At 40.6% G+C, this 27,104-nt stretch overlaps 2 protein-coding genes across 2 annotated transcripts; both read right to left on the reverse strand.

The window, feature by feature from the left end:
- Positions 1–14,728: 14,728 nt before the first annotated feature.
- LOC142189597 (olfactory receptor 2D3-like) lies at positions 14,729–15,664 on the reverse strand. Its single transcript, XM_075262206.1, has one exon. It carries the CDS (start codon positions 15,662–15,664, stop codon positions 14,729–14,731), a length of 936 nt encoding a protein of 311 aa, XP_075118307.1.
- Positions 15,665–22,294: 6,630 nt separating this feature from the next.
- On the reverse strand, positions 22,295–23,230 carry LOC142189598 (olfactory receptor 2D3-like). The gene has a single exon (XM_075262207.1). It carries the CDS (start codon positions 23,228–23,230, stop codon positions 22,295–22,297), a length of 936 nt encoding a protein of 311 aa, XP_075118308.1.
- Positions 23,231–27,104: the final 3,874 nt, after the last annotated feature.

The raw sequence follows: 27,104 nt of genomic DNA on the forward strand, positions 1-27,104 counted from the left end.
AGCTGAGTCCTAGCTCCAGCTTTACTCTGTGTCGAGTGCAAACTAAAAGCACTGATACTTTTTGCTATGGGCACTCTGTTACGTCTATTGCGATGGCCTGTATGTGCCTGTCCGTGTTACAGTCACAGGCATGGAAATTGTGGGAGCAATCTCTGAGTCTTTTTTCATTGGCAGTCTTACCCAGTAATTTACTATTAAGTACATTGTCATACATTTTATTACATTGACCAAAGTGCATTACCTTACATTTGTCAATATTAAACTTCATTTGCCAAGTCTCCGCCCATGCTTCCAGTTTCCTTAGATCCGAGTGTGCACAAGGGTTCAAGAGCACCCTCGGCTCTGATGTAGCAGAGCCGAGGGTGCACAAGGGTTCAAGTGCACCCTCGGCTCTGATGTAGCAGAGCCGAGGGTGCACTTGAACCCTTGTGCACCCTCGGCTCTGCTACATCAGAGCCGAGGGTGCACTTGAACCCTTGTGCACACTCGACTCTGCTACATCAGAGCCGAGTTTGCGCTTGAACCCTTGTGCACACTCAGCTCTGCTTCATCACGCTAATAGAATGCATTGGCCAGCGCTGATTGGCCAGAGTACGGAATTCGGCCAATCATCGCTGGCTCTGCTGGAGGAGGCAGAGTCTAAGGTCGGACCAGAATGGAGACTGGTGTGGAGCAATCTTAGACTCCGCCTCCTCCAGCAGAGCCAGCGCTGATTGGCCAAATTCTGTACTCTGGCCAATCAGCGCTGGCTCTGCTGGAGGAGGCGGAGTCTAAGATCGCTCCACACCAGTCTCCATTCTGGTCCGACCTTAGACTCCTCCTCCTCCAGCAGAGCCAGCGTTGATTGGCCGAATTCCATACTCTGGCCAATCAGCGCTGGCCAATGCATTCTGTTGGCGTGATGAAGCAGTGCTGAATGTGTGAGCTTAGCTCAACTACGCCGGTGGAGTAGTTGAGCTAAGCACATACATTCAGCTCTGCTTCATGATGCTAATAGAATGCATTGGCCAGGGCCAGTGGAGTAGTTGAGCTAAGCACACACATTCAGCTCTGCTTCAATCAGCGCTGGCCAATGCATTCTATTAGCATGATGATGTAGCAGAGCCGAGGGTGCACTTGAACCCTTGTGCACCCTCGGCTCTGCTACATCAGAGCCGAGGGTGCACTTGAACCCTTGTGCACATTCAGCTCTGCTACATCAGAGCCGAGTTTGCGCTTGAACCCTTGTGCACACTCGGCTCTGCTTCATCACGCTAATAGAATGCATTGGCCAGCGCTGATTGGCCAGAGTACGGAATTCGCCCAATCAGCGCTGGCTCTGCTGGAGGAGGTAGAGTCTAAGGTCGGACCAGAATGGAGACGGGTGTGGAGCGATCTTAGACTCCGCCTCCTCCAGCAGAGCCAGTGCTGATTGGCCGAATTCTGTACTCTGTGGCCAATCAGCGCTGGCCAATGCATTCCTATGGGAAAAAGTTTATCTCACAAAACACACAATTACACACCCGATAGAGCCCCAAAAAGTTATTTTTAATAACATTCCCCCCTAAATAAAGGTTATCCCTAGCTATCCCTGCCTGTACAGCTATCCCTGTCTCTTAGTCACAAAGTTCACATTTTCATATGACCCGGATTTGAAATCCACTATTCGTCTAAAATGGAGGTCACCTGATTTCGGCAGCCAATGACTTTTTCCGATTTTTTTTAATGCCCCCGTTGTCGTAGTTCCTGTCCCAGCTCCCCTGCGCTGTTATTGGTGCAAAAAAAGCGCCAGGGAAGATGGGAGGGGAATCAAATTTTTTTAGCGTTTTCCACGTGGTGTTCGATTCTAATCGAACAGAGCGAACAGCGTGATGTCCGATCGAACATGTGTTCAATAGAACGCTGTTCGCTCATCTCTACTAATAAACACTATTAAACATTTTTTGGATTTTCATTTTTCACTCCCCACATTCCAAAAGCCATAATTTTTTCTCTTTCCAGAGCCATATCAGTACCATCATCTCTAGGTCTCCGCTACACATAAACATGGAGACCCTGTAGCTACGGTGGCTGCTCTGCAGCAGAGTGGAGGATGTTGGGAAGGGGTTAAAGAAGTCCAGTTAAAACCATTCCTACCATTCTTTAACCCTTCACTTGTTTGTGACTCTCCATATTGTGAAAACAGCCGAGTAAACATTATGTAAGGTTTTAGAAATACTCTAGAAGTCGCTCTTCACAAAAATGAGAAAATATTTACAATACAACAATATAGGGCAATCTGAGGTAGTATCACTACGTACAAAACAATAACCCAAAAAAGGGTTAACTACCACAAAAAAGAGAAAAAACTTATCTAAGAATGTATATCAATTTTATTAAGATCCACATTTAAAATGAAGATTGAAAAGAGAGAAATGGTATAACCACAGTAAGTGCACGACATACATAATATAGGTGTACGAAAATGAAATGTCAATGTCACAAATAATATAGGTTTTGTAAGCAGAACATTGCACACAGACACATGAAAGCAGCTATTACATATACCGTGCTATATAGCACATATAAGACATAAAGAAAGTACACCTACCCAAAACCACATGGACTATTATATCATAAGTTAATGAGACATTACCTATATGTATATCGTGCACAGTACGCGCCCCGACGCGCGTTTCGCCATGCAAGTGTCTTCGTCAGGGGGAAGAAAAGCTATTGGTCTCCAGGACGACACCAATTGAACAATTTCAAAATGCCGTGGAAAAAGAACTAATTAGACTCCACAGTCAAATCTCTATGACACCAGTAAGAAATAACTTGACAGAGACAGAAAAAATGAGTCTTAAGAAGTTGGAGGACAACTCTGACTTGGTAATTAAAATGGCGGACAAAGGTGGAGTAGTGGTCGTCCTGGACACCAGTGATTATGAAAGTGCAGTACATAACATATTGAGTGATGTTTCAACATATAGGGTGCTTCAATACGATCCTACAGATATCTTTTCTGAACAGCTTGATAAATTGCTACTAGACGGGGTATGCTGTGGCATTTTCACGGAAAAAGATTTAAAATACTTGAAAAATGAGTCACCAGTGGTACCGTTGTTTCACGGTCTTCCAAAGATCCACAAAGGTGTACTCCCCCCTCCACTTAGGCCTATTATATCCGGGATAAATTCCCTCAATGAAAAAGTTTGCCAATGGGTTGACAAAGTTTTGCAACCCTTGGCCACTAGGGTCCCGGGTCACCTGAGGGACACTAAGGAGGTCTTAAAAATCTTTGAGGGTTTTCAGTGGAGGGGGGAGTACACCTGGCTCTCGTGTGATGTTGTTTCCTTATATTCTGCTATTCCACATGAGGTGGCTATACGGGCTGTGGAGTATCATTTAGCTAAATATTCCAAATTATCGGACGAACATTGTGAGTATGTTATCACTATTATAAGATACCTCCTAACCCATAATTATTTTATGTTTAACCGTAAATATTATATACAAACATGTGGCGCCCCAATGGGTGCAAAATTTTCACCTTTTCTCGCAAACATAGTGATGGCTTGGTGGGAGGAAAAATATCTGTTCAGATATCTGTGATAACAATCCGTTTAAAGAGGCAATTGCTTTTTACGGAAGGTATATAGATGATACCCTCATTGTTTGGTCCAAGGATACAGCTTTGATCCCACAGTTTGTCAGCCACATTAACAACAATCCTTTTAATTTAAGATTTACTCACCAGGTAGAAGAATATAGCATAAATTTTCTTGATGTTACACTTATGGGTGATGGGGCTAGTGGTAAAGTTTCTGTGAGCATGTACCGCAAGGAACTTGCAGGTAATACAATCCTACATGCACACAGCGCACATCCCCGGCATAAAATCTTTGCCAGTTGGTGAGTTTAAGAGAGTGCGGAGAGCTTGCACTGATGATAGAGATTTTGAGATGCATGCACAGGAGACCTGGGAGTGATTAAAACGGCGGGGGTACCCGGATTGGTCACTCCAGAGGGCAAAACGGATAGCCGAGGATTCGAACAGAAAAGCTATGCTATCTGATGATAATATGTCTAATAAAACCCAGGGCAAGGGATCATCGCTATATTTTTCAACTAGATACAGCAGCGATTATGATAATGTAGTTAGAATAATTAAAAGGAACCTGCCCATACTATTTCAAGATGACGAACTATACGACATATTGTCGGATGGTTGCAATTTTGTGGCCAGAAGGGGTAAAACCCTGGGAAATCAACTGTCCCCTAGTCTATAAGTTAGCAATACCATCCCCAGATCTGAAACGTGGCTGCATCTCAAAGGATTCTTTGCATGTGGAAACAGTAGATGTTGCATGTGTAGGTATGTGGATAAAAGTGGCACCTTCACAGATACTGTGGGTTTACATAGATATGACATTAAGGATTTTCGGTTTATTTGATAACATGCACCCAGTGCCAATTGCACTATGTGGAGAGTACACGTAGACCGGTAAAATTGCGGATATTGGAACATATCCAGAGTATCAATAACCCGAAGTCAGGGAAGTCAACAGGAGTATCAAAACATTTTATACAAGAACACCAACGTGATTGCACCCCACTGGTATTTAAAATCATTGAAAAGGTACCTAAACCCATTAGAGGGGGTGATTGGGACCATAAACTAAGAGTTAGGGAGGCCTTTTGGATTTTTAAATTGGGAACCAGAACACCAGAGGGTTTGAACTAGAGAAATGATCTGGCATACATCTATTAATTCTTCTAATGTAATGTGGGCCTTTCCCAATGTGGTTTCATATATATATAATTGGTTCTGTACCATATGGCCCCCTGGATCGATATTTTGTAATATTCAGTTTTGCCTTATTATCTCTTTTTTACGAGGGTATTCATCTATTTATAATACGTACATTTTCAATTTACCGTATGATACCTGGTGTTTATTTATAAGTGTATATCATTTTGATAACCGACACATGGGTATTATCAGTCACTAGCGTGACCTTAATAATGTATCTAGTAAGTGCTATTCATATAATTCCATCATTACATACCTCGGCTTGTGAAACACGCGAGCGCATGCGTGTCATGGCTTGTGAATGTGTAGGAGTCATCTTTGTTGAGGGCCGGTGGTTTTTTGAATTGAATTCTTCACGCATGCGCGCATGCTTCATGTTTGGGAGGGAACCATCTTTGCTGAGGGCAATAAGGCTCTCGGCTTACTTATTACTTATTTTATTTCACCGGATTCCCAGGTATATTAGCATATGATGCATTAATGGATATCAAGTGTTTCTCCATATAGGTGCTTTTGGCCTTGGAGTGAGACTACTGTGGATAAGTTTGGTGCTAATGTTACATTTATATTTGTGGACTTGCGTCTGGCATATTAATAAGGTGTTTAATCACTTCATGTTTTCTTGCACATAAGATCTTCTTGCAATCCGTATGTTTATTTTTTGAGTACTAAATGTACTTTACATACAATAATGTTAAATTCTTGGAGTTATTTACACAGGTGAAAGAATGTTTTTAATCCATAATTTTTTTGTTTTTATTACCATACAATTTTGTATTTGACATGACCTCTGTTTTAAATGTAGGGATTGCTCAGGTCACCTGCATATAATTGACCTCAGGTGTTCCGAATTTAATCGGAAGAGCTGAGGCCGTTATATTAGGGGCATATGCTATACCATATCAGGCTACGACTAAGAGGATCATATGTCCTCGAAACGCGTCAGTTATCTCCTGATGTGATCGTAAGAATTTAAACTCTTCCATGATGTATGGTTTTTAACCATTGAAAATAAAGGCTAAGTTTTAAGAAAAACAACGCGTTGGTGCTGGATACCGCTTGTACTTGTGTAATCACTCGCACCGTTGGAGTTTCTGGAGCCGGGCATCCGCGATTGTTTATGGACACTGCACCTTATGAAGTTAAGGGGACATTTTCATCTGAACAGAGTGAGTGGGCTGTGATTTCCCTTTCCCCGTACCCTTTCAGCTGTGTGTATACTTTCTTTATGTCTTATATGTGCTATATAGCACGGTATATGTAATAGCTACTTTCATGTGTCTGTGTGCAATGTTCTGCTTACAAAACCTATATTATTTGTGACATTGACATTTCATTTTCGTACACCTATATTATGTATGTCGTGCACTTACTGTGGTTATACCATTTCTCTCTTTTCAATCTTCATTTTAAATGTGGATCTTAATAAAATTGATATACATTCTTAGATAAGTTTTTTCTCTTTTTTGTGGTAGTTAACCCTTTTTTGGGTTATTGTTTTGTAAAAATGAGAAAATGTTGCGTAGGGTTTTTGCAGATGACTGTGTGTGAGTTCAGTGTCCTAGCGTTTTGTTTTTTTCCGGATAGCACACTGACTCATTTATTTCTATCACCTATGCACATGACTGTGTATTACATGTATGAGTGTGCGGGGTGACAGTCTGGGCCGAAATGCTCGGGACAGGTCCAGTTTTGTGTTAGTCCATCTGTGGGCCATCGTAGCACACCCGGAGTACAGGCAACACACGGATGACACATATGCCTCCTGTGCACCAGGAGTGCTGTTCAATCACGGCTAGGGGCCAGCACATGGTTGTGAGCAATTAGCCTTATAAGATAAGATAATCCTTTAATAGTCTATATTCATGTAAAAGTGCCAGAACCGCTCATATGACATAATCAGTTTGATGCTTTTGTTTACCAAAATATTTCTAAGTGAGAACAGCAGTCTAGTTGGTTACTAGTTATACATTTGTTTCTATAGCAGGTTTAAGGATTTTTACAAAGACAATTTAAGGCTGCATTCACACAGAGTAACGTTGGCGTTTTTTGTGCTTATTTTGGCACATTGCGCCGCGTTAACGCCGCGTATATGCCGCGATTGCGCTGTTTAACACGACCGCAAAATAGCGTGGTGCAAACGCGGCGTATACGCGGCGCTATGTGCCAAAATAAGCACAAAAAACGCCAACGTTACTCTGTGTGAATGCACCCTCAATGTACAGTATATATCCTATCTCTCTCAAAAATATCCTGCACCTGAGAGCTGCAAACATGTGAAAACATTTACATTTTATAAATGCCAGCAAGGTCATCTGCGTGTTGTTGGAATCGATAATCTGCCTATATTCAGCAAATTGCTGCCATAGATTGTTCGCCTGCTCCAGCGTTTCGGCAGTTCTCAAGCTGTCCTGCTTCTGAACTTGTTCCTCGCGCTGTGCCTGTGATTGTTATGGCATCTCAGCAGCTCGCTGAGACGCCATATAATGAGTGTGATGTTGGTATTGATGATCTGCCTGCTTCGGTGTTTCAGCTGCTCTAAGAGCTGCTTTATGCCTAGTTTGTTTAATCCCGCTGAGCTCTGCTTGAGGAGAAGTCTGTGGTGACTTCTGGCTACCTTTATAGCTCTTGTGGCTTTAGAATTTTGTGACAAATTAAATTTTATTTTTCTCAGCATGTTTAAAATTGGCAAACTGCCAATTTGGATTAAAGGGGCTTCCTGGAGCAGATCATATAATAAGCAAATGTATGTGCACAACTGACTCAGGGTTATCTGTGTGTTTACATATAGAGATTACAGAGCAGCTATATCAGCAAACTCCAATTAGCTGAGTGAGTCCTGTTGGCAACAACAGTTTAATATACTATATGAACATAAATTCATAACAGTCGTGAAGCCATGTCATTTACCGAGATGAAAACAACTATTTTAATTTATAATATATTAAAATAATTTAACATTAAAGAGGACCTTTCACCACTTTTGGGCACATGCATTGTTATATACTGCTGGAAAGCTGACAGTGCGCTGAATTCAGCGCACTGTCGGCTTTCCCGATCTGTGCCCAGTCTAAAGAGCCTACGGTGCCAGTACCGTAGTGCTCTATGGTCAGAAAGGCGTTTCTGACAGTCAGTCAGAGACGTCCTTCTGCCTCGCGGCGCCTATCGCGCTGTGCTGTGTGAGCCGGGAGGAACGCCCCCTGCCTCCCTGATAATACTTGTCTATAGACGAGCAGTGTGAGCAGAGGGAGGGGGCGTTCCTCCCTGCTCCACAGTACAGCGCGATAGGTGCCGCGAGGCAGAAGGACGTCTCTGACTGACTGTCAGAAACGCCTTTCTGACCATAGAGCACTACGGTACCGGCACCGTAGGCTCTTTACACCGGGCACAGATCGGGAAAGCCGACAGTGCGCTGAATTCAGTGCACTGTCAGCTTTCCGGCAGTATATAGAACTGCCTGTGCCAAAAGTGGTGAAAGGTCCTCTTTAAAGGAAATTCATTAAATTTGAGTATAATTGGATCTAATTTCTTTTTCCAAAATATAGCGCTAATTACAATATAAGTACTAGAAATTTTTATGTATTCAAAATGTCATAAAATGTTTTTGAAATGCTCCTTGGATATCTTTGTTTTTTAGAGTGTATATAAGTGGGTTTAAGAGAGGTGTAATGCTTGTGTAGAACAGCGACAGAAGCCATTCCCTATCGGCAAACACCCTAGATTTCGGTCGGAAGTACATCAAGCTTCCACTTCCATAAAACAGCAGTACAACAATGAGATGGGACACACATGTTGACAGGCCCTTCTTTCTTCCACCTTTAGGAATGTTTAGGACTGAAATCAAAATTTGTACATAAGATCCAAATATCATTATGAAGCAGCCATGCATTAGCAAGCTGCCAACTGCAAAAACAGTGGCTTCATTAGGGAGCGTGTCAATGCAAGAAATCTTCAACAATGGTGGAATATCACAGAAGTAGTGGTTCAGAATGTTGGAACCACAAAATGTCAATCTAAAAGTGTTTGCAGTGTGAATTGTCCCAAAAATTACCCCGATGACCCAGGTTCCAGCAACCATACGAAAACAAAGATTTTTACTCATAATAGCCGTATATCTCAGTGGATTACATATAGCAACATACCGGTCATAAGCCATTGCAGCCAATAAAGAAGACTCAGAGGCTGCGAATGAGAGGAATACATAGAGCTGGATAATACATGCTGGTAGGGTAATGGCTAAATGTTCTATTAATAAATTCACAAGCATCTGTGGCAGTGTTGTAGAAGTATAGCAGATGTCTAAAAATGCCAAATTTCTAAGGAGAAAGTACATTGGTGTCTGAAGATGATGATCCATTTTTGTGAGTACAATAATAAGAATATTACCTATTACTGTCACAAGGTATATAATCAGGAAGATCACAAAATACAAGCCCTTGAACCTTACGTTGGCAAAGGCCTGGAGGTAGAACACTTTCATATTTGTTCCGTTGATCATGGTTGTTAATTTATCAGTCGCTGATTATTGAATGTATACTAAGTAATATTGAAGAAATATCCAGAAATGAATTATTTTGAAGGTCACAGAAAAAAGTATAATATCAATGTTTCCTAAAGGAAGAATATTCCCAGCATTTCCCATTTCAAGTATTTAGGAACAAGTTTTGTACTAAATTCTTAGTAAACCATACATGGCAATGAGCAATGTGGCTAACACAAACATGTAAGACAATAAGAGAACCAGTGCCTGTATTTATATAAGCTTTGCCTGTGAGATATGAATTCCCAAGGTCTCCAAAGTTCTTTTCTCAAGAGACTCTACTAATGTACTGTACGTAGAGATATTATAGTGTTGAACATTGTTGCTTTTAAACCCTTTAACATCTGTGCCTGTTTCATTTTTGTTTTATTACCTTCCAAAAAACATAGCATTTTTATTTTTGTGCCAGCTTAACTCCATTAGGGCTTGTTATTTTGTGGCTTGATTTTTCAATGGCACCATTTTGAGATACATATCACTTTTTATTGGCTTGTTATAATTTTGGGGATGGGATGAAAAACAGAAATTCTGACATTATAATGTTTTCATTTGTTAACTATAGATTATATAATGTGATGAATTAATAGTTTTTTCTATTTTTTGATAAAATAAAACATATTTTCAAAGCATTTGATTTTAGTTTTTCCATTTTTTTTAGGCTCTACCAGCATACTTCATCACTAGAAAAACGTGATCCCTAGTAATATACTTTAATGCTTCTGTATTGTAGTGTGTTATGGCCATCACAAAACACTGACAAGCATCCGATGAGGCTGTAATATACAGTAGCGGCAAAGTTGTTTTAATAGACCTCATCCCCATGGAGTACTAAAAAATAGAGATGAGCAAACACTAAAATGTCCGAGATTCGAAATCTGATTCGAACAGCCGCACACTGTTTGACTGTTCGAACGGATTTCGAACCCCATTATAGTCTATGGGGGGAAATGCTCGTTTCAGGGGTACGCAAAATTCGATAAAATTATACTTACCAAGTCCACGAGTGATGGTCGGGCTGGATTCTCCTTGAAGTCTTCTCCCAGCGCAGCATCCCCGCGTCTTCTTCTGGCTGGAATTCACTCTGCCTAGGCATCGGGGCCTAGGCAGAGCCAACTACGCATGCGAACAGCTAGTAGTGTTTGATCGAGTACAAGTATTTCGAATACCGTAGTATTCGATCGAACACCTACTCGATTGAACACTACTCGCTCATCTCTACTAAAAAACCCTCTGCTGATTTTCCCTGATGGCAAGTCAACACCAGAAAAGTCTGTGTATATACCCTTAAAGGTCTATTTACACTTGCGATTTATTCTGAAAATTTGCTTATTGCTGAGCAATTATAATGATAAATTGTTGGTGTTAGCCATAATGAAGATCAGTGATAAAGCTATTACTATTTACTATCAACTGTGAGGCCTGGTTCAGGGAGTCCGCATAGGGATCACCCGAACGGAATACTGAACGCATTGACAAGCGGTGAGCTTATGAAAGCACATGGATCCCATAGACTATAATGTCTCTCTATTCTCTCATGAAATCCTGACCTTTTTCTCATACCGCTCATCCTGTTGCCTCCTTTTCATAGCGCAGCTTCCTGTTAACACTAATACTGCAGAACTGCATATAATAAATATTGGCTGTTTGACAATGGAAGATGTGACTTACTGTAAACCTTCAGACAATGTTTAAAAGTGCTTCTTAACCAGTTTCAGACCTCTCATAGACTATATACGTCTGGGCAGTCCATTTCTAACCCTGCAAGGACATTTACAGTATATATTTCCTTGCAGGGTTAGCCTGCTGCACAAAATCGTGCAGCTTTAGGAATGGGATGCCAGCTGTTACTACAGACGGACATCCCATATGGAAGGCAGGGATAGTTATTACCATCCCTGCCTTCTCAATAGCTGTGTGTATTGTGCATCATTACAGCTCCCCCCTGACCCGAGAGTCACATGACTGCTAGAGGACTGAGAACAAATCAGTTCTGGAGTACAGTATAGGAGGCTGTACTCCTTCAGTACCTTGAGCTGTATGTACCAAGAACCAGCTTCAGTTTATGAAATCATAAAAAGAAATAAATAGCTCCACCCCTGTGACATAAAATAAAACCCTATTTTATAGAAAAAAGAAGCAAAAATTATTTGAATAACCTAAAGGGAAAAAATGTTATAGCCCTAAAAAAAACAAAAACAAAACCAAAAAAAAAAAAACCTAAACCATTGAAAATAGCCAGTACTGAAATGGTTAATACCACATTCTACTTTTCACCAGAAGTTCATTTCTTAATGCCCTGTGGTGATGGAGTAGAAGGCTCAGCAGCCCAGTTCCAGTATGCCAGCTCCAGTTCCATTTCACAATGAATAAGGATGGCATGGCGTTTTCCTAGCTTTTATTAGTTTATGGTTTCACATATTAGGACAAAATAATTTAAAAAAAAATCTGCTGAATAAAAGGTCTTAAAATTAATTAAATGAAGATGAAAAGCAACATGTGACAAAATTCACCATATCACAACTTATTTAAGAAAAATTAGGCCAAAATGCAAAAGGAGTGTGTGAAATATTAATTACACCCTTACTTCTATGAATTAGAAAGGTAAATAGCAGCCAAGTGCTGATAGTCAAATGTCCTTATTTAGTGATTTATCAGGAGGTGTGACCTCCTCTACAAGAGCAGAATATTTTGTAGGTTGCTGGTCCTGAGCATTAATTCATGTGTGTGCCAAGGAGAAAAGACGCCAGCAATGATCTTAGGGAAGAAATTGTTGCTACCCATCAATGTGAAAAAGCACTATAACAACATTTCCAGACAATTTGGATATGGTAGATAGCAGAAATCAAGCAACTGAGATTCACACTGCTCTGGGAGATAGATTTAAGGGTGCCTTTACACGGAGTTACGCTCCATGCATTTTGTCCATCTTATGGGAGCCTGCACACGGAGTTTTGCTCTGCTCATTCTGAACGTAAAACTCGTTCAGAATGAGCGCGTAAAAATCAGATCCCATTGATTTCCATGGGTGCCGGCATACGTGCGCTATCCATTGAAATCAATGGGACGGTTTTTTCCCTATTGCTTTCAATGTGATACGCGCGTATGCCGGCACCGGTATGCCAGTAAGACATTGAGTTTCTGAGCGTGTATTTTTGCGCTCGTGTTTTTATGCGTGTAATTTTTCGTCCGCAAAATTACGCACTCAAAAATACTCAATAGCTTACTACATTTTACACGTGTATTTTTACACGTGTAAAAGGGACAAAATGCACGAAGCATAACTCCGTGTGAAGGCACCCTAAGGCACTCCAAACATTCCACACCAGAGCCTGCCGCAAAGCTGGTTGGACTTATGCTCAATTTTCACCCAGGTTATCGTCCCAATAGCTTAGTGGAAAAAAATGGATGCTCTGCAATCTGCAAACGAACCAAGTCCCACAGTACTTGAACAGTTAGTGGGGAGAGTTTAAAAAGATAACATTTCAGCTAGTGATACTGACATAGATAGTAAATACTAAAGAGATAATACAGTGTAGAATAGTGTAGTGTCTGTGTCAAGAACCTATTAGCTGGGCCGATATTTAGGGCAATTATCGGCAATGAGCAATCCTAGCAAAGCTCTTTGCTAATAATTTCCTTGTCTAATAATGCTGCTGATAACCCAGAAGAAACAGGAAAAAAAACAGAACCCACTCAGTTTACATTGGTCTAGGTAAAAAGGCAGATCAATGCGTTACTCAGGGCTCGTTCACATCTGCGCCCGGGACTCCGTTATGCAGGTTTCTGTTTCCTGCACAAAGCAGGGCAGGAGACGGAAACCTGCTGGCATCTTTCAAACCCATTCATTTGAATGGGTTTGAAAAGTGTCCGGCCGTGAGCGCCGGTGAGCGTTTTATGCTCTCCGCGGCAAAACCGTTTTTTTTAAACCAGACACAGAGTCGGACATGCAGTACTCTGTGTCCAGTATAAAAAATTGGTTTTGCCGCGGAGAGCATAAAATGCTCACCGGCGCTCACGGCCGGACTCGGCATGACAGGTTTCCGTCTTCTGTATGCAGGAGACGGAAACCTGAGAACAGAGTCCGGACTCCGGTGTGAACCCAGTGTCAGTGATTGACATTTTGCAGCAGAGATTTGGCTGTCTAAACAGCCTTTAGGAAGAGATGAAGACTGGAAAAGAAGATTGAAATGTATTTAATGAATTGATAGAGAGGAGAGGAGTAGAAAGTGTCTATCTGTTCCAGTTAGGCCACATATCTGGCACAGTCTGTAAGTGTGCCAGTAATCCAGTGATGTGTTTGCTATTGTACTAAGTGCAGCTGCAGAAGTGGCATCAATAAATCACAATTTTCAGACTCAGATTCAATCTGTACTGTGTGTGTCCAAGACCATAACACACAATTTAGTCATGACAAATTCTCAATTTTATTGTAAGTATGCGCTACAACTAGTAGAGGAAGACCACAAGGTTGGGAATAGTAGTAGATAAATTCATGGTGGCATTGTCTTCTATCAGACCGTCTAAAAAGGGATCCTCAAGGACTGATACAGTGAAGATGGGGCTTGCATTGTGAAAGATGGTGGTAGTAGTGAGCAACCTGGCGCACTTCCCTGTAGTAAGGCTCCCTGAGCCTGATGGTGTTTGGCACGTTGTTGATGGTGAGTGCAGGATGGAAAGCTCAGGAGACGGTGCTGAATGAAGCTTACTTCATTACTTCATTACTTCAAGAACTTACGGTTTACTGAAGAAAACAGGTAATAAACAGTAACAATGTTTCCATATGAGGCAGTGGAGGGCAGGTAATCAAAAAGGCTCAATGATGAATGATGAATAGTAGCTATGAGGTCTGTCCAACAATTCTCACAGTCATCGCTATAAACACAAGTCCATGAAGTGGGAAGTTCATAACTTCATAACTATATATATAACTAACTAGGACTCCAGCTTCAACCTTCTACCTCACTATAGAGGAAGAGGTTGCACACAGTATCTTCTTCTAACATTGGAAGGAGAAGACCCCCTGTCACCTTCCCTTACTAGAGTGCCCTAAGTTGTAGGCTGTGCCATCTGCATTACAGACATAATAAAATACTGCATATTCTCTTGTGCCAATGTGAAATAGATATAATGAAACAGTTCCTTTTCCCGGAGCTTCCACTTGTGGCATAATTTGCTATTGTTTCCTTGTTTTCCTATACATGGTTTAGAAAAAAAATTGGACCAGTTTTTTTGTCTAAAAAAATTGATAGTAAGGTCATATACGCTACATATCAGTACTAGTATGATGAAGATTGTTTTAATTTTTCATTGAGTTTTTGCTGCATTCAAGTTGTGATAGTGATACAATAAATATAGATAATAGTCAATGGCATCAATAAATAAACACTGATTTTATAGGTGGAGACCGGTATTTTCTAGGAGTGTCTTCTGTTACATACTCCCTTGACTAGTTTTGCAAATGCTCCTTGGATATCTTTGTTTCTTAAGCTGTATATGATGGGATTTAGGAGAGGTGTAATACAGGTGTAAAACAGTGACAGAAGCCATTCTTTATCAGCCAATAGGTTAGATTTTGGACGCATGTACATAACGCTCCCACTTCCGTAATATAGCAGGACAACTATAAGGTGAGATATACATGTAGACATAAGTTTGGTTTTTCCGAATCTTTTAGAGATGTTCAAGACTGATATTAAAATGTGCAGATAAGAACCACATATTAAGAAAAAGCAGCCAAGCATTACAACACCACCCACAACAATAACAGTAGCCTCATTGGGGAATGTATCAACGCAGGAAATCTTCAATAAAGGCAGAATATCACAGAAGTAGTGGTTAAGATGATTGGAGCCACAAAATGGCAATCTAAAAGTGTTTGCAGTGTGAATTACCCCATAAATTCCCCCTATTACCCAGCTCCCAACAACCATATTAAGGCAAATATCTTTACTCATGATGATGGAATATCTCAGTGGATTACATATAGCAACATACCGGTCATAAGCCATTGCGGCCAGTAAAGAAGACTCAGAGACTGCGAATGAGAGGAAGAAATACAACTGGATAATACATGCTGGTACGGTAATGGCTAAATGTTCTATTAATAAATTCACAAGCATCTGTGGCATTGTCGTAAAAGTATAGCAGATGTCTAAAAATGCCAGATTTCTAAGGAGAAAGTACATTGGTGTCTGAAGATGATGATCCATTTTCGTAAGTACAATAATAAGAATATTACCTATTACTGTCACAAGGTATATAGTTAGGAACAACACAAAATACAAGCCCTTGAACCGTATGTTGGCAAAGGCCTGGAGGTAGAACACTTGGATATTTGTTTCGTTGATCATGGCTGTTATTTTTCCAGTCATATAAATAATTTCCTTATGTGTAGAGGGTTGGAGGAGTATGTTTAAGTCCTGTCTAGATATTGGATGTATGTTCAGTGGTATTGAAGAAGTATACAGTAAGAAAATAAATATTTTTCAGGTCACAGTAAGAAGTAAACAAATCAACATTTTTCTAACAGGAGAATATGTCCACTTTTCTTCTTTCCCAAGAGTATTTAGAAACAAGCTTTACATTACATCTTTAGCAAACCATACATAGTAAAAAGTAATGGCTAAAGACAATAAGACAATAAGAGAACGAGGGCCTGTACTTATATAAGCTTTGCCTATGATAGATGAATTCCCAAAGTCTCCAAAGTTCTCTCAAGAGATTCTACTAATGTACTGTATGTATAGAGAAATTGTAGTATTGAAAATTGGTGCTTTCTTAACCCATCGGCAATATTGCCTGTATGGGCTTTAATAGCCAGACCCTTTTTTATTGTTTCATTATTTCTTTCCAAGAAACACATTGTTCTTTTTCTGTCAACTTAGCTGTACTAGGGCTTGTTTTCATGTGAGATGACATTTTATATATGACTTTTCCATCCATTCTAATATTTTTAGAAATTAATGTAAAATAATAATAATAATTCTAAATTTCAATGACAGAGATCTTATAAGGCCTGCTAATACTAGCTAATACTAAGATGGAAGACCTGGTACTTTTGTTAAACCCCTGACACACATGATACCTACTTTTCAGGTATGCTGATGAAGATGACAATCTAACTGTCAGAGTCATTAGATTTCACAGTCTTTATTGTTCACAATATCTAAGGGGGTTTAACAACTGGTATCTGTATTTTCTTTGATCCTGGCAATTGCACTGGGACTTGTCCATTGTAATTATTATTATTGTATGTGATTCTGAGTAAACCTCACAAATCATGTACATGTATGTCATGTGTGTCTGACACTGTGAGCTGTAGTACGGGGCACCACAAGGTACAGTTCTTGCCCCATTCCTCTTCACACCGTACACTGCTGACAGCTGTTACTTACAGAAGTACTCCGATGACTCTGCTATAGTAGGCCTTATCACTGATGGTGACGATAGGGAATACAGAGACTTAAACCGGGACTTTGTTGAATGGTGCCAGCAGAACCACCACAGGATTAATGCTGGGAAGACCAAGGAGATGGTGGTGGACTTTAGTAAACGGAGAAGTGCTTCGACCCGGTGGAGATTCAATGGACATGCATTGAGATAGTCAGGACCTATAAGTATCTGGATGTGTTCCTCAATAATAAACTAGACTGGGCTGATCACCTGGATGTGCTGCACAGAAAGGGTCATGGCAGGCTCTACCTGCTCAGGAGGCTGAGGGCCTTCGGAGTCCAGGGGCCACTTCTTAGGGCCTTTTTCAACTCTGTGGTTGCTTCAGCCATCTTTTTCGGTGTGGCCTGCTGTGGGAGCAGTATATCAACCAGGAACAGAAATAGACTTCGCAGGCTGATTAGAAGGGCTAGCTCTGTCCTGGGGAGGTCCCTGGACCCAGTACAGGTGGTGGGTGACAGAAGGATACTGTCCGTGGTGACCTCCATGCGGGAGAACAAATCCCATCCTATGTATGGGACCTTGATGGCACTTGACAGCACTGTAAGTGACCGTCTGCTCCACCCCAAGTGTGAGAAGCAGCGCTATCGCAAGTCCTTCCTTCCAACCATGACCAGGCTGTATAATCTACATTAGAGATGAGCGAGTACTATTCGAATCAGCCGATCCGAACAGCACGCTCCATAGAAATGAATGGATGCACCTGGTACTTCCGCTTTGATGGCAGCCGGCCGCTTAACCCCCCGCGTATCGGCTACGTCCATTCATTTCTATGCGAGCGTGCTGTTCGGATCGGCTGATCCAAACAGTACTCACTCATCTCTAATCTACATCAGTCCAAGCAAAGATCACTCCGAACAGAAAACTAATGACGTCTTCCTTCTTTCTTCTTCTGTTCCTTAGCTGCTATGGACTCCTAGTATATCTTCTCTTCTCAGCATATGTGTATCTACGTCTGTAATATATTACTGTGTATTATCCTGTATCTGTATTACTATGCTGCTGTAACATGCTGAAATTTCTCCACTGTGGGACTATTAAAGGATTATCTTATCTTATCTTAAAATTTGAATATGGAGAGAACTGTGACAAACTCACACAGGTAGGTGAACTGTGGTAAGTACAGATAACAGATATAGTGCTAGCTAGTTGTCATGGACTTGCTATGGTTGAAAAGATTAACCTTCTTATATTGCAACTAGGTAACATTGGACCTTTTGGCAAACATTCAATTGTTTCCATTTTCGGGGGGAAATGAGGAATGAAACACCACCACTCAACTACCACTCCGCCATTAAAGAAATCAGAAGTTTTATATACTGGGCTTTACTGTCCCTGACACAGTATAATCCTCATCCCCTCATCCCCTTTATTAGACCACACCCATTATAATGCCTCCTTTACTGGCTGCAAATTGGTATATCACTCCCTTTCTGACCCCCACACAGTATAATGCTCCCTTCATTGACCCCTATACAGTATAACCCCCTTTACTGGTCCCTACTCATTATAGGACCCCTTTACTAGCCCCCATACAATATACTGCTCCTTTACTGCCCTCAGACTAGATAATCCCTATTTCTGGCTCCCATGCAGTAAAGTACTGCCTTTACTGGCTCCACAAAGTATACTGTCCCCTTTACTTCCCATACAGTATATTGTCTCCTTTATTGGCCCCCACACGGATATTGCACCTTTACTAGCCCATACACTAGATAAGGCCACAGTACTACTTACTAGACAAATCAAAACAGAAAGGCTGAATCAAAAAAGTAACATATCCTGGTCTCAATCCAAGAGGTCAGTGTTCAATGATAAAATCAGAAGACAAGAATATCTGCTAAACAAGGATCAGTATAACAGCAACAAACACATATAAAGATAGTTCAGATTTTCAAACTTTATTATGTAATAAACTAATATTAGACACATGGGACATAAAGAACAGACCTTAAATATCCCTCCAAAACTGCTGATAGGTTCAGCATAGCAGAGTTCTGACACAGCTACAGAAATCTTCACTTGTTGCCCTAACAACCTTAAAGCAGCAGCAGTGATCAGAGCCACACCGTGAGATTCCTAACAACCGCAGTCAGGAAAATTAGTCACAAATAGAGATGAATGAAACTCTCAAGATTTGTTTTGTTTCAGGTTCAGGTTGGTTCAGGTCCCACATTAATGTCAGGTCAAACAAGTTCATTACAAACCAAACCTTAATTTGGCTTAACACATAGTGTATGACACTGTCAGGGCTTATCTATTTAGTTTCTAGCTCTCTAAGGTAAACACAGCCAAAGTTATATCAAAAGTGAAAGTGATATGCATGTCTATGGAAAAATAGAAGATAAGCAGTGGATACAAACTCAGAGTTTAACCATACTTTGCTTTTATGCATTATAACATTTAAAACACTCAAAAAGTGAAACTTTTGGGGGAAAATTTTGCTTTCCCATGGTTCTCCAGACACACAAGGTTATATTGCCAAAAACAATATTTTTTAACAAAAAATAGCCAGTTTTGATGGCTTGTAAGTGCTACAGACTTATTATTAGGGGAAAAAAATCTGGCTGTGAGCATAGTTGAAAAGTGATAAAGAATTGGCCTTTAAAAAAAATAAAAACCCACCAAAAATATTCCTTTATGGGAGCAGATTTAAAATCAAAATGTGGTATAGCAGAATGTGATGAACCAGACCACAGGATATGTCTGACTGAGTGGTGGCAATGGTAGCTGTAACAACATGAATGGCGGGCAGTCCATATGGATTAATATGATGGTCCAGACCACATGACATATCTGGCTGCTTGATGGTAGCTGTGGCAATATCAGTGGCAGTGCAGCATGGAATGGTATCATAGGCCAGGCTGTAAGACATTCACAAAGAGGCCTCAAGTTGATTTTTAGTTGATCCTCCTGATCACTGGGTGATCTGGCAAGCAAGCCCCCAGTGATTGGACTCTTATTCCCTGATTCGTTGATAAATGTCCATAAGAGGACAACCCTTCAATAAAAAAAACATTTAACCTCTTGCCCAAAAAAACCTTAAAACTAAGGTCCTACCATTTTTTATGTAGATTGTGAGCCCCACATAGAGCTCACAATGTACATTTTTCTCTATCAGTATATCTTTGGACATATGGGATGGAGATCCACACAAGCATGGGGAGAACATACAAACACCTTGCAGGTGGTTTTTTGCCCTTGGTGGGATTTGAGCACCAGGACTCCAGTGCTGCCAGGCTGCAGTGCTAACCACTGAGCCACCATGTGGCCCCTAGGTCCTACCATTTTTTGTTGCAGATTTTGCTGCATTTTTGACCCAAAGTCAGGAAACACTTGAAAAGGAATAGAAAATAGGTACTTATTTGTTATCCTACTACATTTTGTTTGTTATCCTACTACATTTTATTCGTTAACCTATTTGTTATTGTTATTTAGCGATTGTCACCAGTAAACAGTTCAGCAGGTCCTCTCCGGCGTGGACCTGTCGCCACATGAATTCCACCAGGTATGATTGTAGGTGGTGCCTGGCTCTGCCCCGGTGCCTCTTATTTCTCCATTTCGCCAAACCCCACATCCTTTCGACGGTCTGCGTGTGTGTACCCATCTCAGGATCGACGAAATTCCGCGAATGGTTGACAGTGGTATGTCGGTAGCTGGCTTGCCAGAGGGCCTCGGTGTCGTATCCCTTCCAGCAGTCGGAATGTAGTATGGAGTCCGGGGCCACGTGTTTCCTAATGACTGATGTCAGGGTAGAGGCACTTCTGTCCGGCACCAATTCCAGGAAACACTCTTTCGTCTCCCTGCATATTCCACCAGACACCCATCGCTGAGGTAGTACTCTGCCAACGTTGTTTTTCCTCTTTGTGAAGACGCTCTCGTCGACCTCGACTACCTTATTTGCGCCGCCTACCTGGTTTACGGAACGGCTCGCTAGTTCCACCGCACATGCCTGCCTCATGTAGTTGTTCCAAATGACAGTTGCCAAGATCGACATCTCTAGTTGTTCCTCGCACAAGGCAACTGACGTCAGCTCCTTACACCAGTACATGAAATTGAGGATTGTGATGAAAGTTAGGTGGGATCCCTCGAACCAATTACCCGACCTCAAACCGTAACTTGTACGGCACTCGGTCTTCGCGCAAATCCACCGGGCGCCGGACCTGTTGAATTTCAAGTTCATTTGATGACCGTTGCCGCATCTCCTCTCTGACGGCAATAACCCTTTCCTATGGAAAAGCTGTACGGCGGCCTCTTCCGTACCGGGTAAATCCCATATCTTCTTTTTATTAGAGTAGTGTAGTGTCTGTGGCAAGTACCTATTAGCTGGGCCGATACTTAGGGCAATTATTGTCAATGAGCAAAGCTCTAATTTCCCTGTCTAATAATGCTGCTGATCAGCAGATCCAGATCATTGGCATCACATCGTCCTGTGTTATCAAGGCAATAATTCATGTAGTCAAATGGGGGAGGAACAGCTGCAGCAGAGACCCTACCTCACCCATTCACTTTACATTGGCCTAAGTAAAAAGGCTGACGCATATTAATGCAGATCAATGTGTTACTCAGTGATTGACACTCTGCAGCAAAGATGTGGCCTTTAGGAAGACATGAAGATTGGAAAAGAAGATTGAAATGTATTTAATGAATTGATAGAGAGATAGGAGAGGAGTAAGAAGTGTCTATTAGAGATGAGCGAACACTATTCGAATAGCACGCTCCCATACAAATGAATGGATGCAGCCAGCACCCGGGGGGGTTAAGCGGCCGGCTGCGTCCATTCATTTGTATGGGAGCGTGCTTTTTGATACGGCTGTTTCGAATAGTGTTCGTTCATCTCTAGTGTCTATCTGTTACAGTTAGGCCACATATCTGGCACATTCTGTATGTGTGCCAGTAATCCAGTGATGTTATTGCTATTGTACTAAGTGCAGCTGCAGAAGTGGCATCAATAAATCACAATTTTCAGACTCAGATTCAATCTGTACAGTGTGTGTCCAAAACCATAACAGACAATTTAGTCATTACAAATTCACAATTTTTTCTGTAAGTATGCGCTACAACCAGTAGAGGAAGACCACAAGGTTGGGAATAGTAGTAGCTAAATTCAAGGTGGCAGTAACACTGGAAGGAGAAGACCCCCTGTCACCTTCCCTTATTACAATGTCCTAAGTTGTAGGCTGTGACATCTGTATTGCAGACATGACAAAGTACATTTTCTTGTGACAATGTCAATTAAATATAATGAAACAGTTCCTTTTCCCGGAGCTCCCACATGTGACATCATTTTCTATTGTTTCCTTGTTTTCCTATACATGGTTTAGAAAAAAATTGGACCTGTTTTTTGTCTAAAAAAAATTGATAGCGAAATCATATACGCTACCCATCAGTACTAGTACAAAGAAGATTTTTTTATTTTTTTCATTGAGTTTTTGCTTCATACAAGTTGTGATAGTGATACAGTAAGTATACATTATAGTTAATGGCATCAATAAATAAACACTGATTTTATAGGTGGAGACCGGTATTTTCTAGGAGTGTCTTCTGTTACATACTCCCTTGACTAGTTTTGCAAATGCTCCTTGGATATCTTTGTTTCTTAAGCTGTATATGATGGGATTTAGGAGAGGTGTAATACAGGTGTAAAACAGTGACAGAAGCCATTCTTTATCAGCCAATAGGTTAGATTTTGGACGCATGTACATAAAGCTCCCACTTCCATAATATAGCAGGACAACTATAAGGTGAGATATACATGTAGACATAAGTTTGGTTTTTCCGCATCTTTTAAAGATGTTCAAGACTGTAATTAAAATGTGCAGATAAGAACCACATATTAACAAAAAGCAACCAAGCATTAGAAAACCACCCACAACAATGACAGTAGTCTCATTGGGGAATGTATCAATGCAGGAAATCTTCAACAATGGTGGAATATCACAGAAGTAGTGGTTAAGATGATTGGAGCCACAAAATGGCAATCTAAAAGTGTTTGCAGTGTGAATTACCCCATAAATTCCCCCTATTACCCAGCTCCCAACAACCATATTAAGGCAAATATCTTTACTCATGATGATGGAATATCTTAATGGATTACATATAGCAACATATCGGTCATAAGCCATTGCGGCCAGTAAAGAAGACTCAGAGGCTGCGAATGAAAGGAATACATAAAGCTGGATAATACATGCTGGTAGGGTAATGGCTAAATGTTCTATTAATAAATTCACAAGCATCTGTGGCATTGTCGTAGAACTATAGCAGATGTCTAAAAATGCTAGATTTCTAAGGAGAAAGTACATTGGTGTCTGAAGATGATGATCCATTTTTGTAAGTACAATAATAAACATATTACCTATCAATGTCACAAGGTATATTGTTAGGAACAACACAAAACACGAGCCATTGAACCTTACATTGGCAAAGGCCTGGAGGTAGAACACTTTCATATTTGTTCCGTTGATCATGGCTGTTACTTTTGCAGTCACGTGAATTATTTGCTCGCCAACTGGAAGTGTAGAGGATTGGAGGAGTGTGTTTAAGTCAAAGTAATTGGTTTTGGTTTGTCATCATTCCTGTCTAAATATTGGATGTACGGTCAGTAATACTGAAGAAATGTCCAGTAACAAATGAAATATTTTTCAGCTCACAATAAGAAGTAAAATATCAACATTTTGTAACAGAAGAACATGTCCAGTTTTCTTCTTTCCCAAGAGCATTTAGAAACAAGCTTTACAGTAAATTCTTAGCAAACCATACATAGTAAAACGTAACGTGGCTAAATGTAGATACAAACATGTAAGACAATAAGAGAACCAGTGCCTGTGTTTATATAAGCTTTGCCGATGGTAGATGAATTCCCAAAGTCTCCAAAGTTCTTTTCTCAATGGACTCTACTAATGTACTGTACGTAGAGAGATTGTAGCATTGAACATTGATGCTTTTTTTAACCCCTTGGCAACATTGCCTGTATGGGCACATTTTTATTTTTTCATTGTTGCATTCCAAGAAACACATTTTTCGTTTTCTAGCACCTTAGCTGTATTAGAGCTTGTTTTCACGTCGGATGACATTTTTAAGACATCATTGTGGGATATATATTGAGCATCAATCCCTTTTAATATTTTTTAGAATGAAGATTAAAAAAAAACTGTAATTCCATCATTTTATTTTTCTTTAACCCCTTCCCGACATTCGCCGTAATAGTACGGCGCTGCAGGGAAGGGCTTCCCGCAAACCGCCGTACTATTACTGCGGATGCATGGTGCGCACACAGAAACTGTGTGTGCACCATGCACAGTGGGTGTCAGCCGTAATACACGGCTGACAATGCCCCGTAACACCCACGGTCGGAACCGGGTCCGATCGCGGGTGTTAACCCCTGAGATGCCGGTGATCAACATGACCACCGGCACCTCCGGGGTTACAGTGTAGTATGGTGCCGATCGGCACCCCCGCGCCAGTTTCGGGGGGTGCCGGTGTTCGTAGGGGGCAGCCCGGGGTCTGATCAGTGACCCCGGGTCTGCCCCTTCACTTACCCCGTCCTCGCGCCTGGCCGATCCTGCCGTAAATGAAGCTGTCAGCCTGTGCGTCTACACAGGCTGACAGCTTCCTATACACTGCAATACACGTGTAACACGTGTATTGCAGTGTATATGTATTGAAGCGGTGATCAGCCGATCACTGCTTCAATCCCCCATGGGGACAGAAAAAAAGTGAAAAAAAAGTCAAAATAAAAAAGTTTAAATAAGTTTAAAATAAATTATAAATAAATAAAGCCCCAAAAATCCCTTTTTCCCCATATAAAATGTTTTATTATGTAAAATAAAGAAAAATAGAAAAAAACATTACATATTTGGTATCGTCGCGTCCGTAATAACCTGAACAATAAAATTAAAACATTATTTAACCCAAACGGCGAATGTCGTAAAAAAAAAAACATAGAAAACCGCACAAAATAATGATTATTCACCACCTTTCCCTTACAAAATGTTCAATAAAAAGTAATCAAATGGTCAGATGAAAACCAAAATGGTACCAATAAAAAGAAGAGGTCTTCCCGCAAAAAATAAGCCCTCAACCAGCTCTGTCTAGAGAAAAATAAAAACGTTATGCCTTTCAGAAGATGGCGATGCAAAAACAATAGATTTTTTTCCCTGAATTGAATTCTATTCTGCACAAATAGCAACGCATTAAAAAATCATATAAATGAGGTATCGCCGTAACCGTACTGACCCGCAGAATAAAGGTGACATATTACTTATGCTGTACGCTGCATGGCGCAAAATTAAAAAAGTAAAACTCAATGCCAGGATTGATTTTTTTTTTTTTTTTAATCCAGCAAAAAAGGGTTAATAAAATGTATTCAATAAGATGTAGACACCCAAAAACGGTGTCATTACGAAATGCATCTCATCCCGCAAAGAATAAGCCCTTATATGGCCGCGTCACCAGAAAAATAAAGAAAATATAGCAATGAAAGAAAAAGCAATGCCAGAATTGATGTTTCCTTTTACATCCCACCCAGAAAGAGTTAATAAAATGTAGTCAATAAGTTACAGGCCCCAAAATGGTGGCATTGAAAAGTACATCTAATACCGCAAACACCAAGCCCTCATATGGCCACATTGCCAGAAAATAAAAATAAAAATCTAGCTTGTACAATGTGAAGACAAAAACCCCAAAAGTCGCCAAATCATTAGGACAAAAGTGACTGCGACTAGAAGGAAATGTGTAAGCGGTGCGAGCGTTTTCAGGGGACACCCCATATTTAGAGCTTATGAGGGATAATACACCAGCGCTGATCCCCCAGAATGCCCCTCTTCCCCGTCCGTGTCATAGGAGCTAGTGGGAAAATAGAATGGGATTTGGTGTGCCCAATTTACTCCGCACAGCTTACACATTCACTTCGGGGTTACTAATGCTCACTACATCACTTGATAAATTCTTTGAGGGGTGCGGTTTTCAAAATGGGGTCACTTTCTAGAGGTTTCCACTGTTTTGACTCCTCAAGGGCTTTGTAAATGCGACATGGTTCCTGAAACTGATCACAGCTAGATCTGCCCTGTAAAAGCTCTTTGGCGCGCCTTCCCTCCTGCGTCTCGCTGTGCGTCCATATATTAGTTTACACCCACAAGTGGGGTACTATGGTAGTCGGGAGAACTTGCCTAACAAATTGTGGGATGCGTTTTCTCCTTTAACCCCTTGTGAATGTGCAAATTCTAGGGCTAAACGAAAATATTAGTAAAATAAATTCAAATTTGAAAATTTCACCTCCATTTTGTATTAATTCCTGTTAAGCACTTATAGGGTTAAATTACTAGGTATATGTTGTTTTGGCTTATTTAAGGGGTGCAGTTTTGAAAATGGGGTGATTTATGGGGGGCTTTAATACAAGGGTCTTTCAAAACGCTTTCATAACTGGATTAGGCCCTTTAAAAAATGGGTTTTGGAAATTTCTTGAAAATTTTGAATATTGTTGTTTCACTTGTAAATCTTATAATGTCCGTAAAAATTAAAAGGGTGACTAAAGTTTGATGCCGACATAAAGCAGAGATCTGGGACATGAGATTTATGATATAATTTTGGCGGTCTGACTATCTGTATGTAATGCACATCATTTCAAACTTTATAAAATGCATATTTTTCAAAATTTCCACCAAATTTCCAATTTTTTTATAATTAAACACAAAACATATCAACCAAAATTTACCACTAACATGAAGTACAATGTGTTATGAAAAAACAATCTTAAAATCACTTTGGTAAGTTAAAGCGTTCCAAAGTTATTGCCACATAAAGTGACACATGTCAGTTTTGAAAAATCGAGCTTGGTCAGGAAGTCAAAAAGTGCCATCGGCGGGAAGGGGTTAACCCCTTCCCGCCGATGGCATTTTTTGATTTTCGTTTTTCGTTTTTGACTCCCCTCCTTCTAAACCCCATAACTTTTTTATTTCTCCGCTCCCAGAGTCATATGAGGTCTTAATTTTTGCGGGACAATTTTTTCTTCATGATGCCACCATTAATTATTCTATATAATGTACTGGGAAGCAGGAAAAAAATTCAGAATGGGGTGGATTTGAAGAAAAAATGCATTTCTGCGACTTTCTTACGGGCTTTGGTTTTACGGCGTTCACTGTGCAGCCAAAATGACATGTCCCCTATATTCTGTGTTTCGGTATGGTTCCAGGGATACCAAATTTATATGGTTTTATTTACATTTTGACAGCTAAAAAAAATTCCAAAATGGTGTTAAAAAATTTTTTTTCTAAAAGTCGCCATATTCCGACGGCCGTAACTTTTTTATACATAGGTGTACGGGGATGCATAGGGCGTCTTTTT

The sequence above is a fragment of the Leptodactylus fuscus genome, chromosome 1, assembly GCF_031893055.1.
Source record: "Leptodactylus fuscus isolate aLepFus1 chromosome 1, aLepFus1.hap2, whole genome shotgun sequence".
Lineage (NCBI taxonomy): Eukaryota > Metazoa > Chordata > Amphibia > Anura > Leptodactylidae > Leptodactylus > Leptodactylus fuscus.